The 22,058-nt window shown below is 38.6% G+C and overlaps 1 protein-coding gene across 7 annotated transcripts in view; it reads left to right on the top strand.

The window, feature by feature from the left end:
* The window catches only part of FHL5 (four and a half LIM domains 5), a 29,114-nt gene extending 7,274 nt beyond the window's left edge, over positions 1–21,840 (top strand). For 3 of the 7 annotated variants that reach the window (XM_013180169.3, XM_013180168.3, XM_013180167.3), the window contains 5 exons: positions 10,605–10,786; positions 13,178–13,352; positions 15,477–15,646; positions 18,962–19,148; positions 20,174–21,840. In XM_013180169.3, the coding sequence (XP_013035623.1) occupies positions 10,628–10,786; positions 13,178–13,352; positions 15,477–15,646; positions 18,962–19,148; positions 20,174–20,325 (843 nt within the window). In that variant the 5' untranslated portion in view covers positions 10,605–10,627 and the 3' untranslated portion in view covers positions 20,326–21,840. Of the gene's footprint in view, positions 1–2,534; positions 5,222–10,241; positions 10,414–10,467; positions 10,530–10,604; positions 10,787–13,177; positions 13,353–15,476; positions 15,647–18,961; positions 19,149–20,173 lie in introns of those variants that run through there. The other 4 variants (XM_013180173.3, XM_013180170.3, XM_013180174.3 and 1 more) reach the window with 3 other exon arrangements.
* The last annotated feature ends 218 nt before the right edge of the window (positions 21,841–22,058 follow it).

The raw sequence follows: 22,058 nt of genomic DNA, 5'->3' as shown, positions 1-22,058 counted from the left end.
AGGACACAGCACTCTCCATCCTCCCTTCTGTCCCTGAACTAAAACGTGAGGGTGGGGGAAATCCAGTCTGCAGCTGATGCATCTGCAGAGAAAAGACGTAGCCTATTTCTTATTAAGATCTTGAAGGCTGAAGTCAGCATCAGTGTTGACTACTGAAGCTCTGTTACCTCTTGTAAGCTGTTTCGTTTTATGAGCAACTCCACTCCCTGTGAAGCACAGGCATCATTGCCTACAGCTATTGCTTTCCCCAGGAAAGCTTTCCGTCCTGAAGACAAGCCTGTTGTGTTTTCAGGTAGATGTGTTCCTGCCCAGTATTGTTAGTGTATTGCTAAGATGTTGCCGTTTTCTTGATGGACTTTTGGCTTCATTGCATTGTATACAGGGGAGTTGGGTGGGGTATCTCGGTGTGCAGACCCACTTCTAGCAGCGTTCAGTAAGAAGTGCTGCTCTCATTTGCACGCTGCAGATGAATTCACTGGCAAAAGTCTTGGATCAGCACTTCAACGCAATTCTCTATTTGTAACTTCCATGCTCTTTTTATTCAAGCACTTTTAAAGTACTTTCCACAATTAGGGGATTTTAGGTGAGAGTGGAGGCAGGAAAGGGGACTGGAAAAAGCCAGGCTGAAAAGCTGGGGAGAATTTGTATTCACTGCCGGAGATCACCTGTGACCTCAGTTCTTATCCTGACCATTTCAGCCCCAAATTATTAACGTTCCTTTTTCTCTTTCAAAGACATTTAGTGCTTGCTGGGTTGTGGGTTGATAGAAGGAAAATACATTAATATTTCCATTCAAGTACAATATGTTATTCTCTACCTTTCCACCATTTTAATTGAAGAAACTGTCACCCAGCACGATAGTCCTTTTGCCACCGAATTTCTTATCTCAAACTGAGATGACTCTAACTCAGATTCCCATCTTTTTTTCCTAGAATAAAACATACATCTAGCTATAAAATTGTTTCTCCCAGTGAAATATTCAACTCTCTATCAGAAGTCAAAAAGTAAGCTTGTACTAAAAGATTTTCTGTTGAGAATTTAAGGTTAATTTTAGACCAATATCTTTTTCAGATTTCACTTTTGTGAATCTTACTTTTCTAAATCAAACTGACATTTTCCATTAAGTTTTTTTTTATTCACAAATATTTGCTACTAAAATACATCAAAATTAAAAAGATAATTAAAAAAAAAAAAAACCAGAGCATTTTCAAATAAGCTTTCTGCAAAACTCCTTTTTTCTTCTAAAAATATCCTGATGCAATAACCTCTTAATTTATATTGGTTTTGGAAGCTTATAAATGCTCAGGTTTCAGAGCATGAATTTAAACCTCTAAAAGGGATTAGGAAACTTTCCTCATGAGCAGGTTGTTGCCTCATGCAGGGTTTCTTGCATCTTCCTTAGGATATTTTTGCCTGCTGAACTGAAAAAGATAAGTACCCCTATAGTCATTTAGCATCACAAAATTATTTTTAGATCTGCTTCTCCTCCTGAGTTCTAGTACGGACTATGTTTAATGTAGATGTCAGTCCTTTATTCCTTATCGTACCATACAGGGCAGAGGCTGAGCAATGGAGCTCAGCCTACATTTCTTTTTGAGCCAAGCTGTCAAAATAGTCAAGATGACTGAAGGCATCCAGACCTCCACATCTCTTCTGTAGCCTCGTCTATACTAACATCAGCTGAAATTTAAAATAACTGGTGAAGAAAAGGAGTTTTTTTCTTGCATCTGCCTGCAACAACCAAAGTAACAAAATCTTCTTTACTGTGGTAAACCAGATACCACAGACAAGCCAGTAACTCCTTTCCACCAAAAAGGGCCAAGGTTTTGGGCCATACTCACATCTAAATATCAGGCTGGTTGACAAAGGATATGTTGATCACATTTCACACTCAGTGACAATACGAAGTAATATCAGTCTCTCTTAATTTCACACATGGCTGGGACTTGAGAATGCTGGAAGTGATTTTTCCCTGCAGAAATGCTGGATCTACTGAAAAATGGTTTTTGTTTCTGTTTTTTTTGTTTGTTTGTTTTGACAGAAATCGTTTAGAATCACAAGTTTCATTTGCTGTTTCCTCTGTAACCAAATTTGTGCAATTCCACTGACTGTATTTTAATTGAGAAAGATTTACAGACTGTGTTTATCAGATTTGAAATATTAGGAAACATCGACATTAATGGTAATGAAGAACCTAATTGCTCCTATACTTTTAAAAATCCCATTTCTTGCTTATCCTTGAAAATATCTTTCAAAATCTATGCTTCAAGGATACAGACAGCAAAGCCCTAAACATGCATTCAGCTTTGAGCATGTAAATATTCCATCTGAAAGCAATCACATTTCTCATGTGTTTAGACCACGTGCATGGCTGGCTTATGCATGGAATCACAACAGTTACCTTACAGGAGACCTTTATTCCTGATATGGGAATGACCCCGCTCCTGCCCAAATGCTCATAAGGGAACACAGGCTTTGCGGACTGTTTCACCCAGCCTCTTTTATCATTCGGCAGTGATAAACCTTTCTGTTTTCCACCACAGAATGGCTGAGGTGGGAAGGGACATGTAGCTCAGCCCCCTGCTCCAAGTAGGGTCCCCTAGGGCTGGTTCGCCAGGACCATGTTGGGTTTTGAACATTTCCAAGGAAGGAGACTCCACAACTTCCCTGGAAAACCTCCTCCAGTGCTGTCACCGTCACAGTGAAATAGAGTTTTCTGATGTTCAGAGGAAACCTCCTGTATTCCATTTATGCCCATTGCCTCTTGTCCTGGCACTGGGCACCGCTGAAAAGAGCCTGGCTCTGCCGTCCCTTTGGGTATTTGTAGACATTTATAGAACATCACTTCAGCCTCCTCCTCTCCAGGCTGAGCAGTCCCAGCTCTCTCAGCCTTTCATCATCAGGCTCCAGTGCCTCAATCATCTCTGTGGCACTTCACTGGACTCTTGCCAGTATGTCCATGTCTCTCTTGCACTGGGGAGCCCAGAACTGGATGCAGTGCTCCAGGTGTGGCTTCAACTCTGCTGAGCAGACATTAAGGATTCCCTCCCCTGACCTGCTGACGGTGCTATTCTTAATGTCCCACAGGCTGCTGCTGTTGTTCTTACCTACAAAGGCACACTGCTGGCTCATGTTCAACCTGTTGTCTACCAGGACTCCCAGGCCCTTTTCTGCAGAGCTGCTTCCCAGCTGGTCACCCCCACCATGTGCTGGTGCCTGGGGTTGTTCCTCCCCAGGTGCAGGGTATTGCACTTCTTGTTGAACATCGTGTCAGTCCTGGCAGCCCATTTCTCCAGCTTGCCAAGGTTCCTCTGGATGGCAGCATGACCATCTGGCGTATCCACCACTCCTCCCAGTTTTATGTCACCTGCAAACTCGCTGCAGGTGCACTCTGTCCCATCATCCAGGTCATTAATGATGGTATTGGTCCCAGTGTCAGCTCCTGGAGTACACCACTAATTAAATTACTTTAAACTTGCTCCTTTAATGTTGTACCTAGGATTCACTAATGATTTTTCATCCACATCCTAAATACATGACTGCTTTGCTTTTTGAGCTTGGGCAGTTGAAGCTAATCTTTTTAAACCTGCCTAAATGACTTTTAAGTATATAACTCGCCAGGTAATTTGGGTATACTTCTCTACGTGGCCCTTTTGTGCCAGATACAATCCTCAAATCTGTTCTATGGCTAAATGTATACAACATGATTGAGAAAACTGCCATGATTTTACATGAAAAGGCATACCAGTACCTGACTGAAACATTTCATGGCTTCATGTTATTCTGTAAATCTCACGGTAACCATAAAGAGATGAGATCCACAGTGCACACTGGACAAAGTTCTGGCTGTACCAGACTGTGAAAACCTGTAAAAAAAAAAGTGCAGGTGAGAATGATTTCAGAAAAATAAAAGCAGCAATCTAAGCCTTGGCATTAACCTTACTTTTTTTCTTGAATGGCTGCTGTTGACGATATTGACAGTGCCCAGGAATCTGAGCAGATTGAAAGGATTTGTGTTCCTGAGTAACAGCCTGGGAGAGACTTGAATCAATACCGAGCACTCCACAGACAGTTTGTCTCATCTTAAACACAGAGCAGCATTACAGAACAGCTATACTGATGAGCGGTTGAGCTTTCTGCATTCACAATAATGGTGCCAGTTCTGACTAGAACTGCTGGGATCCGGTGTAGTGTTTGTTTTAAAAGATGAATTGCACTACAGCAATTCATTAGGTTTAATTGTGTAGTCAGCTACTTTTCTGTAAAAAAAAAAAAAAAAAAAAAAAAAGAGCTTTCAGCTATTACATGTGATATGCTTATTTCTGACCTCTAATTTCTCTGTACAGTGGGTATGGTAATTCTTGATGCGACGGTAATTCTTGACTTTCGATTGCAAAGCTCACAGTAGAGGAAGAATACACTTCAGGAGAGAAACATACAGAGCCATTAATTTGACTTTTGCCAACTAAATCCCTCAGGCTGACCTCAGTAGCAAGTACAAGTGGTTTTGGACAAGCTGGGTGCTGCTGGTGAAAGTTCTGTGGATGAATTTAGGAAAATACCCAGCTTGCTGTAGAAACACTGGAGTAAGGCCATAACAACCCACTCTGCAGCTAGTAAGGAGACTTTGAGACACAGGCTAGCCATGTCTCTGCTGCAACAGAATTTCTGTACGTCTGCAAGACAGCACACCTTCAGTCCAGGCGCTTTCACTGCTCTGGTGTGTTTGCTTGAAGTTTGAGTAAGCAGTAAACTATGTTGCACTGGGATGAAGGAAGAATTTAGTTGACTAACACCACTGTTTGAATTTGCATGGTGTAAACAAAGCAGATGGCAATACCAGTTAAGGAGAAAATTGCACAATACTTGGGATGATCAATCCCCCAGTTAAGCCGGAGCTCTTGTCCTTTTCACTCATGGTCACAGGGTGCATAAACATAGCACACTGCAGTGTGGTGCCACTACTAGATCAACCTCTAAATGAGCTGCTTTGCGGAGACTGTCCACCAAATCAGTGCCACTGGTGGACCTTGAAGCACTGTAGTCATGTCAATACAGCGCAGCCCTGCTTAGCACGGCTGTCCTGGCTACTGAAACCAGGACTTTGTCAGCGACAGTCCTGCACCCACTCAAATGCCTTCAGGATCCGACTTTGAGCTACTGTGCTGCGCCACTGAGATAAAACAGCTTGTTCAAAGTTAACATCTGTCTGTACTTTCCTGTAAGTATATGGTTTGACTTGATTTGTGCTTTATGCCCCTGGTTCCTATTGCTTCTCTACCCATTTTTATAAGAGCAAATATTCTGGTATCTTTGAACACTCAAATATAACTTCAGGGTATCACTAGGAAAACTGCAGTTACTCTAAGGGAGGGAGGAGAGAAAGCAAGGGTATTGCCAATGTTTTGAAAATAAGACATCCATTTAGTTGTCCTTGTTTTTTGTGGTTTTTGTTTGGTTGGTTGTTTTTTGTTCTCTTTTCCTTTTGAGGGGTCAGGGTTTACATTAGGTCTAACCACAATAAAGTAGCAAATTTCTAGGGGGTAGCAATCATGCAGAGAAATCAAAAACTGTAATCTCTGAAATGTTTCTTGGAGAACATTGCTGAAAACTTTCATTTATAAAATAATGTCATTCTTAGATACTTTTTTTCATAATGATGTTGGCTTTATAATGCAGTTGTAACCTTGAGTCACTAATGTATTTTGTAAATGTATGCGATGAATTGTCCAGCAGCTTTCACACACACACAAAAAAAAAAAAAAAAGGAAAATTAAATCAGCATATACTTGTGAATAAGCAAAACTATGTTCCAAGATGAAAATAGGTACTTAACTGAAAGTAAAAAAGTGTCTGGAATAGCTTGCAGGAATGTCACCCTTGTAATAGATAGATTTGTTTTACTTATCCTTCATTGTTGCAACAATTTATTTTGCCATCATTTTTCTTTATTTGTGCCTGTTTCAGAGTCTAACAGAGGGCCCTGTTCCATTCCTGGTATGCTCTTAATGAAAAAGATGATGCAGTTTAATGGCAGCCTTATTTAGATCACAAAATAATCCATTAAAATCACCACAAAGCAAAAGATATATCTTTACATGCATGCATATAAGTACATACATATGTATATTCATTCCCCTCTAAGTAGGATTAATGTTTGTGCTTTTTATGTTTACATAATCTAAGGTGTATTATCACATCTATAGGGAACATTAAAATAAATCAAGAGATATGTTAACGTTATGGATGTGCTTCTTACATCCAGTGAGAAAACCAGCATTCCTTTCCCGATGGTTCCACATTTATCAGGTTTGGGTGGACTTGGCAACCATTTTATTATGGCTTTCTGTGCTAGAAGACTTCCAGTGCTCTATGTCGTATAAGAAACCATTTGACTCTACAGAAAGTCCCTCTCCTAATTTGTTGTAGCTAAATTCTGCCTTAATCTGTTAGAACAGTAGGCAGACTAGCCAGCTCTGTTGTTTTATTTTCATCTGCTTTATAATTTATACCATGAGGCTGCTGCATTCTCAGATCTGACCCCAGGGACATCAGCTGCAAAATCCTTGCATCCTTGCACCCCTAGGAATATCCTAATGCTACAAATGGCATCGCATAACTGTGCCTACTATCTACACAAAAATCAGCTCTACTTTAGCTTTGCTCCAATCTAGATAACAAAATCATCTTTTCCCAAGGAATGAAGAAATGGCAGTCTCTCCCTGTGCCTAGGGCGCAAGTGAGCAGCTGGAATGCTGGAGTCAGCATTTCATTCCATGAGAGTGAATAGCACCAGATCTCCAGAGATTTCTGAACTGACCTTCAAAACACGGAGTCTAGCTTCCAGCAAACTTAAAGTAAACACATTTCTCTAGAGATCGGGATCAAAGCACAGGAAAAACATTCTACTTAACTACATGGTGCTTGTAACGTGATTTACTTACTGGAGCAAGGGTAAGTGGAGTTGGCGGAGCCGAGATTCACTTTTTTGTTGTATTGTCTAAGGGTAAAAGCAGTTCACAGAGATTACCCAGACCTTTGCCGAAGGATTTACAAAAAAATAATCATTCTTTTCCATACCATCTATGCTTCATACCCAAACATGGTCTTATTTCATCATGGTCAAACTCTGAACACTTTCTGAAGAAAACTTTCAAGGACTTGAGGGCTTTACTTGAGGAGCAGCCTAAGGGTACCTCTGCCTTCGAATCTGGTCCTGGGGATACTCTTTTTATATTCTCCAGCAACCACTGTCATCTGTAAAACAAGAGTAATAGGACTTTGTTACCATACTCATATAGGTTTTAAAGAGGATAACTACATTACAGATTTGGAAGTTCTTAGCTATTAGAATAGTGCATCTTGTGCAAACACATAACCTGGGCTTCCTGGAACAGATTGGCCTGGGGAAAAAAAATCAAGAGAACCATGTTTTGAACAAAATTGTTCAGTGTAGAGTTTTCGATAATGTTAAAACCTATTATCATTCATTACATTCATTAGAACAACGACAAAAAAAATGTATCTGCACATATCTGAAGCTATTTTTTGATGAGCTTTGTGCAACACAACCCACTATAAGTGATAGATAAGTTTGTCATACATGTCCTGTTAGGATTTTACCATCACCACTTTTAGGCTGAGGTGAAATTCTGTTAGGAAGCTGAGGAACTGATTCAACAGAGAAGAAATCAGAAAGGTAGTCTGGTCAGGGTTATCCTCAGAGGCATTTCATAACTCTGACTAGTTCATAACTGACATAATTCCATCAATGTGCTCTTGCAGCCCAGAAAGCCAACTGAATCCTGGGCTGCATCAAAAGCAGCATGACCAGCAGGTCAAGGGAGGTGATTCTCCCCCTCTGCTCTGCTCTTGTGAGACCCCACCTGGAGAACTATGTTCAGCTCCAGGGACCCCAGCACAAGAAGAACATGTATGTATTAGAATGAGTCCAGAGGAGGGCCACATGGATGATCAAGGGGCTGGAGCACCTCTGCTATGAAGACAGGCTGAGGGAGTTGGGGTTGTTCAGCCTGGAGAAGAGAAGGCTCTGAGGGAGACCTTATTGCAGCCTTCCAGTACCTACAGAGAACCTACAGGAAAGCTGGGGAGGGACACTGTATCAGGGAGTGCAGTGATAGGACAAAGGGCAACAGCTTTAAACTAAAAGAGGGGAGATTTAGATCAGATGTGGGAAAGAAAGAAATTCATTACTACGAGAGTGGTGAGGCACTGGGACAGGTTGCCCAGAGAAGCTGTGGATGCCCCATCCCTGGAGGTGTTCAAGGCCAGGCTGGATGGGGCTTTGAGCAACCTGGTCTGGTGGGAGGTGTCCCTGCCCATGACAGGGGGGTTGGAATTAAATGATCTTTAATGTCCCTTCCAACCCAAACCATTCTATGATTCTAACTCCCACGAAAAAAAGAATGAAATTTCCTCTGAAACCCAGTTTCAAGCCTGTCTTATGACCTTTAACGTGGAGCCCAGTCAACCACAAACATTCCTTCTTGACTGTCTCTATAACCACCAATTTAGAAGAATTTCCCAATATAGAAGAAAATGAGCAAAATTTAACTTTGGTTTTAGTGACAACTATGTATGGATCACACACTGAATTACTGTACTGTGCCTGGTTTTTATAAGTATTGCATGATGGATGTCATTTTCTCTCATACTTTGGTTCATTCTTTGCACACTCAAAGCTCTCTTTGATCTTAAGGAAATACTATTATCCCAAGGATATCACACAAAACACATCTTTAATATTTTTAAGAAAGCACATTTCCCACTGATCTGAGTTACAGATTATTTGACTTCCTTACTACACCCTGTCTTGGCTAGCACTAAGATTTAGGGCAGTCAGAAAAACAGTAAATCAATTCAACTCCAAAGATTTTCAATTTACAGGAACTAGTTTTCCATAGCTTGTGCCAAATGAACAAGTCATTACTTTTGGTCTGAGATAAGCATTATAGCCTCTCTCCCTGCCACTTTTTCCACAGGCTTACTGCAGCCCCTCCAGGAATAGATTAATAAATTCCTGGTTTTATGCATTAGTGCCAGTGGAGACCTCCAGTAACTGTTCCTTCTCATAGTTGAAGCTATCAGTTTGGATTACATCTCACAAACCAGAAACCCAGAAAAAGTTAATTGCCTTTTTAAAGCTGAACCATGTATATAAGATAGCCATTGAATATATAAAAACAAGTATGAGTGACTTCTCCTAAATGGATTAGATGTAAGCTCTGTGGTGCTAAGTGCTCCCTCAAATCCTGTTTCTAATATGCTTCTCTTCCTTGCTATCAGGCCTTGCATCTGGTTAAGATAAACTAACTTGCACCATTAGTCAGCGTAAAAAGATTTCAGCTGCCCAAAGTCACTGATATGTAAGTATTTTAGGAGACCTTCCCCAGTTGTTTTCAATCTAAAATTTATGATTGCTGGCACTGTATGCAGTGACAATCACTGATGAGTTTAATGAAGATTGCAATCCAATGAATCCAGCAGATGTTTCTGGGTTTGCTTCACTGGGAACTTTCTGGATTCTTCGTCCTTCATTCCCAGGAATCAAGACCCAATTTTAGCAAAGTGCTGATAATTCAACCAGTAACAAGATGACTGAAAAAAGTCTTCATCTCCACAATCCTTAAAACATTCAGCAGTTACAGAACTATAAGCAGCTAAAGTTCAGATACTAATCCAAGCTTCTTTAGCCTGAAAAACTGAAGGATGGGAAACTCATACAATTGGATCTCAATAGATTTGTGGTATTTCCTGCACTTGGCTGGCACAGAAATATCATCTATCTCAGTGTTTTGGCTCGGCCAACAGGGAACCTGGCAATACAGAAACATATAAGAAAAAAACAGTCTTTTCCAATAACAACAAAAGAAACTTGCTTTGAGTTATGATTTTGCTTGGATTTTATTTTGTTTATTTCTTTTTATATTTTGCTCTTTTGCTACCCAGGGGTATTTTTATTACCCTACACTGCCATCAAGTATTAGCAGCACAGTTGGGATTATGCAAAAATACAGTCATAAAGCTTGGAGTCCTTTGTCTTCCTTCTGTTTTGTTGGTTGGTTGGTTTGGGTGGGGAGGAGCACATTGAAAATAGAGGAATGAGCAGAAAGACAGGAATGACAAGGGAGAGCCAGGAGAACACCAAAAAGTGCTTGACATTTCTTTACAGCCTTTTAACGGCAGTTTGATTAATTTTTGAACTCTCATTTCTCCCTCAGTTCCTTGATTTCTGAATAAAACATGCCACACCATTCAGCATCCATAATGCTCGTGACATCGGTAGTTGTATATACAGAACACGAAAGCACCTTCGTGATCATCATACCTAACCTATCAGCATAAATACCATTCAACTAAGCTGAAGTAACCTTCTTGCTCCCTGTTATTTAGGTAACAAAATATATACTATTTGTCATTAAAGACTGCCATTTTATTACAAAACAGCCCAGCATTAGAAATCCAGAGCACTGCAAAGGACTAAAACACACCTATCCTGACTTTCACAGGTAATACAGCATTACTTATTATCTGGGCAAGCAAACTGCCATTCATTCAATTACATGATTTTTCCATCTTTCCAGATCACCCGGAAAGCCCCACCAGAATGACCAGCAATCAGACAGATTGTCATTACTGCCTGCAATCTCTTCGTGGAAGGAAGTATGCATTAAGGGAAGAAAACGCTTACTGTGTCACATGTTATGACAGCCTGTTTGCCAACCCCTGTGAAGAGTGCAAGAAACCTATTGAGTGTGATTCTAAGGTAAAGATTTAACTTCCTTGGTCTTTTCTTAGATTACACACAAATCCCATTTTTTTAATGATGGATTCTATATCAGTCCATCTGCAAACTCCTGTGCTGATGAAGAAACCTAAGCACAGTAGTTGTACACATGTATACAGCAGAGCTATTTTCCCAGAATAAAAAAGCTCCATGGTTTTTCCTAAGTGAGGAAATCTGCACATACATTGACTTCAAGCATATGTTAAGGCTGTGGTGTCCGCATGGACCACATCTGGATTCCATCCTTCAGTTCTGCTCACTCACCAGCAGAAGGTGCTCACCACAGTTTGAGGAACAGCAAGGTGCCAATGGAATTCAGTGGGTCAGGTTGAGTGAAGGTTTAGAATTTCTGGGACGTGCACTGGAAAAATTGACTTAAACTATTTTATAAAATACTTTGACTGCAGGTGTTGACATACAGATGTCAAGCTGAAAAGAAGAAATGCTTATAATATTTATTTTATACACTCTGTCTTTTGGAAGTGAAATATACTTTCATTTTAACTTAATTCCACTTTGCTTGTCTCTCAGAGAAAACATTAATGGCAGCATTTCTGTACTTACTTTCCTCTCACCTCTCCCGGTTCTGAGAATATTAATTAATAATATGAATTCGTTTGGGGCCTTTGACAGGGTTTCCAGTACTCTTTAATTCAATTTACTGCCAGACACTTTTTTTTTTTTTTTAATTTTAATTTGAAATTAAACCTGTCAAAACACCTTGGTTTTGCTGAGTTCAGAATGTACTGCTCACATTCTCCCAATGCTCATTTTGTCTATGTTCTTTTGAAATAAAAGAATCATAGAATCATTTAGAATGTAAAAGACCTTCAAGAGCATCCAGTCCAACCATCAGCCTGACCTACTGAGTCTGATCACTAAACCATGTCCCTCGGTGTCAAAGAATGCTGGGCCATAAAGTTAATAAAATAAGCCTCTTGGAAGGTCTCCCTGGTCAACACATTTCATGGTTTTCAAAGTATATTATGTGAATATAGCTCAGTTCCATAAAGGAGTCAAAGGAAAACGCTAATTTGGATGATGACAGTTTTCAGACATTCACCAGTGTTTTTCAGTTGCAAACTTCTACGTGCAGCTCCAGTCAGGGTAACCTGGAGAACTTATACTCTGCGCTCAACAACTCCACTTTTACAATTTAAAATTAAATGGCAGGACCACTGATATCAAAAATCATTAACAAACAAACAAACAAAAGTCTTTTGACTGAGTGAAAGGAAAAAATGAGAGAAAAAAATAAATCAGAGATAACATGAAAGGAGGGCCACAGCAAAAGTGGCCCACAGAGGCCTACAGCTGGTTTTGCCACTTCTGCCAAGGTGCTAGAGCTTGGATCTCTTCCTTTCCATCTTACCCATTCTTTGCCTCAGGCTGCCATGGGGTGTTAGCCCATTTCCTAAATGGTTCAGGGTGCTAACTAAAGCAAATGAAAGTGGTAAGCACTCAGCACCTCCTAAAATGAAGCCTGGTATGTATTTCATTTCTCATTTTAGCATTTTAAGGGGTGGGGAACTGACAAACTAGAAAAATGAGATTGGCTTTGTGCCCTTTTGTGCTTCTTATTTATAAAGGAGACCTGGAAGGGTCTGGTTTATTTTTTAAGTTTTTTTTTTTTTGGTGGTGCATTTTTCCCTTGTTTTTTTTTTAACCTTGGAAAAATAAAATCTGGTGTTTGCTCTTTTTGTGAATTCTTAGTGGAGGTCTCATACATATACTATTAGCTTTTTCATCTCCTAAGCCTGCTGAGTCTTAAACAAACATCTTTCTGCCAGCTTTTTAGGAGGACTTATATTAGGTGTAAACAAAAGCAATGATTTTTTAATACTCTTCCTAAGAATCATTTTGTTCTCAATTAATGAGATTTTAATTGCTTGCTCTCTGCGATAATATGATCTTTCTTTAATGTTATGTAGAGTCAGCTGGAAGAAAAAGTAGTAACATTAAAAAATGCATGAAGTTCTATTTAAAAGTCTACAGAGAATGCATTTCTTGTCAGGTGGCCTGTGCACATTAAAAATGTTAATTACTTGCTTTCCCTTGAAGGCCAACTGTAAAAATATATGATCGGTCTTCCAATATAAACATCGCTCTGATGTTGCACATGGAAGAACAATTGCTTCAATTGCCTTTGCCAAAGCAGATCCTAATGTCCTGTACGAGAGAGTTACAAAATACCCTACAAAATACCACAGACACTTTGAGGACTGACACCACCTTTGAGCACACCTTCTACAGACGCAACTGTAATCTCTTCGAGTTGCCATTGCAATGTTCTGCATTTTTCACTCCCCGCTGAGCAAAAAGAACACTGTAAAGAAATGTCTTCATTAACATGGACTTACTTTCTTCAAGGATCTGGCCTACAAAGGCCGCCACTGGCATGAGAGGTGCTTCAACTGTGCCAAATGCAGTCGCTCTCTGGTGGAGAAACCATTTGCTGCAAAGGATGAGCTCTTGCTGTGTACTGAATGCTACTCTAATGAGTATTCATCTAAGTGTTTCCACTGTCAGAAGACCATTATGCCTGGTAAGACAACAGGGACCCTTTCCTGAAAAATGGAACTGCATTTTTAATTAAAATAACATCCTCGAATAACCTACCTACAAAGTCCTTGACATTCAAAACAGCTTGCAGGTGACTGCATCTCTCTCTTGTAGTACCCTCCCAGCATTAAAGAGAGGCAAGGCAAACACCTCAGGTCTAGCACTAGCAGGGCTTATGAATCCATATAAAGAATATTAGAGTTCAAAATAGAAAAAGATGTGTTCACGCTGAGTCCTTGATTCTGCCTGCAGTTCTTAGGAAGTGTATCCCACTGTGAGTGTAGGTAGACAAACAGAGATCATTAGCAGGAGTGCAGTGCAGGGCTAGACAAGACATCTGCATTTTGTCTGTCGCCTTGGCAAGACTTTGAGTATCAGACCTGGCTCACAGTCTTTATAAACCATTTCTTTCCCTCAGAAATATATTTTGCTTTAATTGTCAAAACATGGTGTTTTATGTTCAAATCATTATCAACATTTTTACTAAAAAACACATACAGATGTGTTTACAATGGGTTTAGTTCCTGACATCAGCAACTTTGAAAATTCTGCACTTTCCACTGAACCGCTTCTCAGCTTTTGATTGTGTTTGTCTAGGTCTTTCATTACCTCCACACCAGTAAAGCTAATGCACCAGAGACACTGCTTAAAGCTGCCTCTTCAGAGGCTGCCTCTAAGAGAAGCAACAGCAATGTATGTAGCAAAATGGAGTAGACTGCCAAGGAAAGTGGGTCCCAAACTTTTGGAAACCCTCAATACTTACATCCTCTTACAGATCACACATACAGGTCCAAATACCAGCAGCAAGCTATGTGCCACGGCCTCATAACTACTAGTTTGGGAACCTCTGGCCAAGAACATCAGTAAACTTACCAGCAACACAGGGAGTTTATTTTTCATATTAACGCCAAACAATAAGATCCAGGCTGTGAAGAATTATCATCTTAATATAAATATTAGGTTACCCATGTCCTGGTTTAATCTGTAGAGTTGATAAAACTACGTACCGGTACTATTGAATTTATTTTCTTTTTCATTGCAGGTTACAGTTGTATTTGTAGCAATATACTTCCCCTCCTCAAAGAAAAAGGGGGAGAAAATACAATGAAAAGGGCTCAAGGGTTGAGATAAGTACAGGGAGATCACTCAACAATTATCGTCATGGGCAAAACAGACTCAGCATAGGGAGATTAATGAAATGTACTGGCTATCACTAGCAGACTAGAGCAGCGAGAAACTCAAAATAAACACCTTTCACCCTTATCCACCCACCTTGTAGATTTTGTCCTAGACTCTAGGATACTAAATCCTCACAGCAAGTGCTGAGGGTAGGAATAACAATGCAAACAGAGAACTGATGCTAACAAGTTTCTATCTTGTTAATCATTGACTTCTTCCTCTTCATCTTGCTAGCTGTATATTGAAAAGACCCAGTAGGCAAAGACAGCAAATTTAGCCTTCTGATCACCAGGAGGAAGCTGCAAACCTTTTATGTTGAAGTACATCAGTAGTTTCTCTTTCCTCTAAGCCCACAATCCAGGAAGCAAGTGTTCCAGGATTAAGCAGTTATATCAGCAATTTTCTTCTTCCCAGGGAAAGGATGGTAAAGTGCCTGGCACCTCTCTTGGGAGTCTGATGCTACTGGCTATGGTGGATAGTCACTGAAAGAGTCATTTTCAGACATATGCACATATCTTAGGCTTACACATCTACATTAGGGTGTACCGTGCACCTGTACACAACTTAAAAGCTCTGAAACTCGTCTGGCAGACATTTAACTAAGTGACTTCCTTTTGGAATTGCATCTGTCCTTGCACTGAGAAAAACTCTGAACAACTGAAGTGTATCATAGAACAGTAACCCTAAAAGAGTCGTATAGGTAAGGACTGAAAAAAATCACAGCTTAGCATGTCTTTTGCCAGGTGACTGTACAGTATTGAATGTGTTTTAGAGATAAAATACACTTAGAAACTATGGCATTAAGAATAAGCATTTTTTTGGGTACACGACACTGAGATAAAAGGACTAAAAATAAGAGTCTTCTTGACATTTAAAACTTCTGTTAAAAGGCTGTATTTGGGAACATTGTTTGTGATGATTTTTGCAGGTTCGCGTAAGATGGAATTTAAGGGAAGTTCTTGGCATGAATCCTGTTTTGTTTGTCAGTATTGCCGGCAGCCACTGGGAACAAAACCATTGATCACCAAAGACAATGAGAATTACTGTGTGCCCTGTTTTGAGAAGCAATTTGCTCACCATTGCTACTCTTGCAAAAAGGTAATTACAATGGAGAAATTTCACTGTGCTGGCATGTTATTTTTGGTCAAGTCAAGACCAGATTGTCCAACAGCAAAAACTATGCCAACAGCTTTTTCTGCAATCTTTAAAGTTCAGGCTTAAAATAACCTCTGCAAATTCTTACTTCCATTCTCATCTGGAAGTCTGAAGTTTAAGTCACAATGGGCAAAAGAGAATATCAGCAGAGCACATGACTTCTTAGATTAGTTCTTTTCTGAAAACAGCTAAAGTTTAAAAAAAAACAAAACACTTCACACATTAGAGATTATGAGGACAAGTCACATAACTGAAAGAAAGTTCAGGCTATATACTTAACAAGCTTTAACAAAGTATTTTTTTTATCCCCATTTAGTTACACTTTTTGTCAACAAAGAATGCTTTTAGTGCTTTAAAATGCTTTTCTAAAAGCAGATGAGGAACAGAAGAAAATGATCTTGAGATCAACAGAACTCTTATTGCATATAACTACAACAACAATTTATAATTGCTGTTAGCTGCTTTTCAGGAGCACCTGGAGCTTGCTTTGTCTCACTAACAGGTATTCATATCACCTGTTTTAAGTATTTAATGTGGATGCTTAAATTAGAAGCTTTTAGTCTTTTTTTTCATCAGTAGATCTCTCAATATATTTAGGAAAGCACCTGTAAGTATATAAAGAGCTTAAGCTCCCACCTTTGATGCCCTAGTTACATGGATGAAGTTAGGAAGCTTTAGTACCTCCCTTTCTGTTTCAGTTTTTTAACAATAGAATAGGAATGCTAATTAACTTTCCAGAATTCATGGAAATGTTGGGTGTAAATTATGGCAATAAATACACCAGAGATTGTGGTATGTTTAGATAGCTCAGTAAGACAAACCTGGGGAATAGCAGAGGTAAATGATAAAAAAGGAGATGTGTGTTTGTAACAAAAGAACGGTGTCTCTCTGTTTAGTGACTTGTTCATAGTAATTCAGGATCTATGGGAAACAGTGCTGTATTTTAAATAACTACTTCTGTGGAAGACATTAATTCTTTTCCTGACAGCAAAGTTATATCAAGATACTAGGTTTCCTAACACTGGAGAAATAGGATATAATGAGGGTGTCATACCACCTAACTTTAAAGCCATAACAAAGATGCCTGTGCTCCTTAGTGGAGCAGTATTGCTCATGGGGGAAGATGCTGGATCATAGGAAGAGCTAAGTCTTCCTTTTCGTATTGATATTGGACAATGAAAACTAACTGTGACAGTGTTTGCCATCTTCTAGCTAATATTTATATAAGCCTGATTATATTTGTAACATATTTATTGACAAAAACAAATACTTTGATTTTTTTTTGTCGTTATTAGTTGTGATTTTTAACAAAGGTTGAAATTTTACAGAAAGTTGTTTAAAACCCTTTGTTCCTGATAACAACTGACCTTGCCTTGATAAATATGCCTCCCTTTACGTTTGTCAGATGTATTCACATGCAAAATCAGCCACCTAAGTTGACAAAAGTGTTCAAGGTCATACATCGTTTTCTCTTGAAATGTATCAGGCAATAATCAGATTAAGTAATATTTAGTTGTGATAATACAAGTCAAGAGTCCCACTGTTTCAATACGTGAGGCTTCCCCTGTTGTTACCAGAAAGCCTGTTATTTTAAAAGAGTTTTTCTTTCTTCCCCCAAATACAAATAAATAAATTTTTCCCTCCCTAAATTTCTCATGTTTTAAAATTGTCTCCGGGTGGTGAAAACAATTGAAGTATTGCATTATTCTGGTGGGATACTGCTGTCTAACAAATGTTTTAATCTGCTTTTTATAGTAGAAATTCACTTATTCTTTAGTATCTCTACCACTCTGGAGGCAAAAAATATTTTTTTCACTTCAAATGACTTATAATTTCTAAATTTATTTACTGTTTAGCTGTAAACTTCTACCTCTAACAAAACACTTTAATTTAAGCAAAGCCTGCTTCCTGTTTTTTCTTCAATAGTTAAACTTTAGAAAATACCTCTAGATATTCCTATGCCTCTATATCTAGCCATTTATTTGCATTAAATGATCACATGACAAATATAGTAATTCTGCTCCATATTTATTAGAGAAATTGAGGTTAACAGCATTTATATGAAATAATCAGAATTTGCTTCTTAAAAAGTATAGGAATGCAAATAGACTACATACATACTAAAACAATTTTACTGAATAAAACTGCATCAGTTTCCATAAATAAGTGAGCTCAAAGAGACTGACTTGCTAAAGTCTTCAGTTCTGTGCCAGAGAAAAAACATTTGAAATTTTGAGATTTTAATGGAAAGACAAATTAACTCTTATTGTAGCCCAATACTAGAATACTAAGAGGATCGGGAACCACTTAAATTTTTTATTGCCTGACATCACCCAGTATAATTGTTTATTTTCCTGAAGCTGTATTTCCCAGCAACTTTTCATGGTGCCTTTATTTTTATTTAATTAAGTTTCTCCAACTCTTTCTTCTCCTGTTCCAACTACAGTAATTCACTCACTCATTCACTCACTCATTCATTCATTTACTGTTATATACGTGTCTTGGCAGTAGAAACACCATCTTAGAGCTCATCTTTATTTCTAGAGAAATTCCTTTATACAGTCCCTCAAAACTTCTCTGAAACCTACTCTTTACTGCACATATGGAAGCCTTAGAGCAACTGGAAATTTCCTTCTTCAGAAATAACCAGTGGAGAGCCATGAGTGAGTTGCAGGGAATGGAAATTTGATGACAGTGACAAACACTATTTTTCCTTCTTCTGACAATGTAGATCTCCTTTCTGTCTCATTTCTGCTTCTTTACTGTCTTTTTCCTCCTACTTAAAATGCTGCTTCAATTTTGAGACAGCAAAATGTCGATTCCAGTTGGAGATTAGTCCTATTCTCATCGTCATTTCTATCAGCCACTGTCCATCACTGAGAAGTGTTGCACTGAGAGTATGTCTGATGCTCAGCCATTACCCAGATGGGTAAGAGAAAAATTTCATAACAAGCTGACCTGTTTATTACAAAACATAAGTTTATTCTGTGATGGGAAACCAAGAATAAAAATAAAAATAAATAAAAATAAAAATAAAACACTGGAATATTCAGATCAGCTGCAATTAGTGAAGTTTCCAGATGAGGTCTTAGTCAAGTTTTCCCGATGAAAAACAGTTGACATGACCATACTGTCTCTCTCTTCACTTGTGCATACTGCAAGAGAGAAAACAAGTGGAAGGACTTACGAAACACTTGATAATCCTTCATGATTCATGCCTTTGTTTTATTGCTCTGTCCTTTTTTATCAATATGTTAGGTAATAACTTCTGGGGGAGTGACCTACCATGACCAGCCTTGGCATAAAGAATGCTTTGTCTGTGCTGGATGTAAAACTCAGCTATCTGGACAAAGGTTTATTTCCAAAGATGAGTATCCGTACTGTGTAGACTGTTACAGCAAATTTTATGCTGAGAAGTGTACTGCTTGCAAGAAACCTATTACAGGTGAGTCTTATCTTTTAGAAGGGACTAGACACTGAGGAATCATCAGTCTCCTCTCAAATCGGATCTTTACCTTAGAAAATGGCATTAAAAATAGTCCCATCATAATTAAAGACTGAGGGAGCTAGGTACTGGAGAGACCCCCTCTCTGTCAAATGCAACATGTCTTGCTAGGACATACAGATCACATGTATTCCCTGACTCCTGTGCTCTTTTATTTACCAAACATTCTCCCATCGTTTGACTTAGCACTTTATGCACTAAAAATCATCCCCGGGAATATAGGAAAAGGCATTTTTGGCTCCTCTTCAGCCAATACAAACAAGTCCCTCATGGCTGTAATTGGTTTGCCTTTGTTTTTAAATACAAATGTGATAAAACTGGATGTGAGGTAACTGCCTGCTGGTAAGGCACACCTGTCAAGTTAGAGAGCTTGCCAAACATAACAAAGCTCTATTGTATGCATCCTTGTGTACTTCCATGGTCTGGAAACTCCATGATCTGGAAATTTCCCAAAGACACTATCTTGAAGATACTTGGTGAAAGTAATTAAATTTCACTCAGTGTTGTATAGAAACTATATGTATCTATGCATTGCAAATAATTTTCATGAGCATTTCTTGGGAAGATCTGCAAATCTTAATGGCCATTCTAATAAACCTGTCCCATTCAGAGTTCATAATGGGATATGAAAACAATCAAGTGACTTATGGCTTTACTTAAAATATTTCCCACTATCTCACTATTATTTTGTCTCATTATCTTAAAGTGGTTGGTTGTGGGGTTTTTTTTGTTGTTGTTGTTTTGTTTTGTTTGGTTTTTTTTTTTGGTTTGTTTTTCTGTTGTTTGTTTGTTTTTGTTTTTCAATTCAGCTAACGAAGGGCATTTCAGACTATGGATTTTTTTTCATTAATTTGTTTGCTTATATGAATAACAACATGATCATACATCAGAAAACAATCTGTTGCATTTCTGAACCATGTCCAGAAATACTGGATTCACATCTTCATTCTCATAATCTTTTTCAGCTCTTGGAGGTGCCAAGTTTATCTCATTTGAAGAGCGCCAGTGGCATGGGGAATGCTTTAACTGTGCAAAATGCTCTGTCTCATTGGTGGGCGAAGAATTCCTCACTAAGCAGGATGATGTCCTTTGTAATGAATGTGGCTCAGCTTCATAGTTCTGTGGAGAGCTATCCAGATGCATTATTCTCACTCTTTAACCATATGCTTTGTTACTTGCAATAAGAAAATTATCTAAACAGCATACCACTTATTTAGTCATTCACATAATTTTCAAACAGCAGTTTAATTCTATCATAGTTCTAAACTGTTTGTTAAAAATATAATAATAATAAATAGCCACATACTGGCTAAGAAAACTGCAGAAAATATTAGTATATATTTAAAATATAACTACAGTATGTTTTCCTTGTAACATACTGCACTCTGCTGTTAGAAGCTTAAAAATTTACATTTCATCTCCCATGAACCAAGAAGTATGAAAAGTCTATATGGCATACAAGTAATGATGAGGCATTAGCTCTCCTAACAAAGAGAACGTAGGTGTACACAAAGAGACACTAAGTCAGAGAAGTCAACTCTAGTGCCAGATAAAGGGATAAAAGTTTTTTTTTCTATCCTTACTGAGATTGCTTCTCAGAAAAATAAGTTTCCCATGACTTTAGTCATCCAAAAGACTGAGTGATGGGTCCTCTCCCAAAAGTGGTTAATTTTACTTAGTTCTTTAGGTATAAATATTTTAGAACATAAATAAAACCATATTTTGTAAGAGGTAAGCATTTCCCAATATTTCATAGTGCTAATGTACAGTTTTCCATAGCTAATACACCTTAAAACTGTCTCCATTGTCTTCATTGGACCTTCAAATACATACTTAAAATATATTTTTTATTAGTAGAGACAAGAACCAAATCACAGTTGTCCGCTTACAGTTGTACTTTGCACTCTTCCTCCCCACAAAACCCATTTGCCAGCAATCAAGACACTTAAAGACCTTGACGTTTCCACACTGCTGTCTTTTATTCAGTCTGCTCCTTTTCTTGTAAACGCATGCTTGTCGGTAGCAGGCTATAAGCTCTTCAGAGCCAATACCTGATTCATTTTGTCATGTGCCACGTGCATTTGCCAATATTATGTCAAGAATTTGTAATGTTGCCATTGCAAGCTAGGCAGTCCTCGCTTGTAGTACAAGGTATTCATTTCTAGGTAGCTGGCTTTGAGAAGGTTATACCTGCTTGCTGACCGTTGCTCAATTGTCTGTTATTAAAGGTCATCTAGAACTGAGTTACGAACATTTCTTCTCTTCCTTGTTTCATACTGTATGTTACAACGGTCTGACTCATGTTGCAGTATCTACCAGGCCATGGTGAATGGTGCAGTGGTTCTGCACCACCCAGCACTGTTTTATTCCTCATCTCACATGTTTTAAAACCATGCATTGTCCTTTAGACCCTGATGTTAATTGCTTACAATTTTTTGGCTGACTTGAGAGGGCTTTATTCATATTGAAGACAGACACTACTTTAACTGTAAAAGGGAGAAAAAAAAGAGCATGTGAGCATAGGTAAGGCAGAGCTGAACTGCAGTGGCGTAAAATCAATATGGATAATGACTGACCAACAAGTACATAGCAGTCTGTTTTCCAGTCAATAAAATATTGATCTTTTGCTCTACGTGTTGTTCATTTTTGTTTTTTTTTTCAGCTTCTTCTTTCACAACAACTTTTATTGGAGTTTGGATTTTGATTGGTTTATGCCTTTTCATTTAATCCCAGCTGCTTCCTTTTCTATTTTCACATTGCACATGGCTGATACAGGTTCTTGGTAAGACTTGGATTCCCATAAATAGAAATAGGTTTCATTGCCTTAAGAAATGGTGTGTATATATATGT

This window comes from Anser cygnoides, chromosome 3 (assembly GCF_040182565.1).
Source record: "Anser cygnoides isolate HZ-2024a breed goose chromosome 3, Taihu_goose_T2T_genome, whole genome shotgun sequence".
Classification (NCBI taxonomy): Eukaryota; Metazoa; Chordata; class Aves; order Anseriformes; family Anatidae; genus Anser; species Anser cygnoides.
Note: the sequence above shows the minus strand (reverse complement) of the source record. Positions and strands in the feature narration are given on the sequence as shown.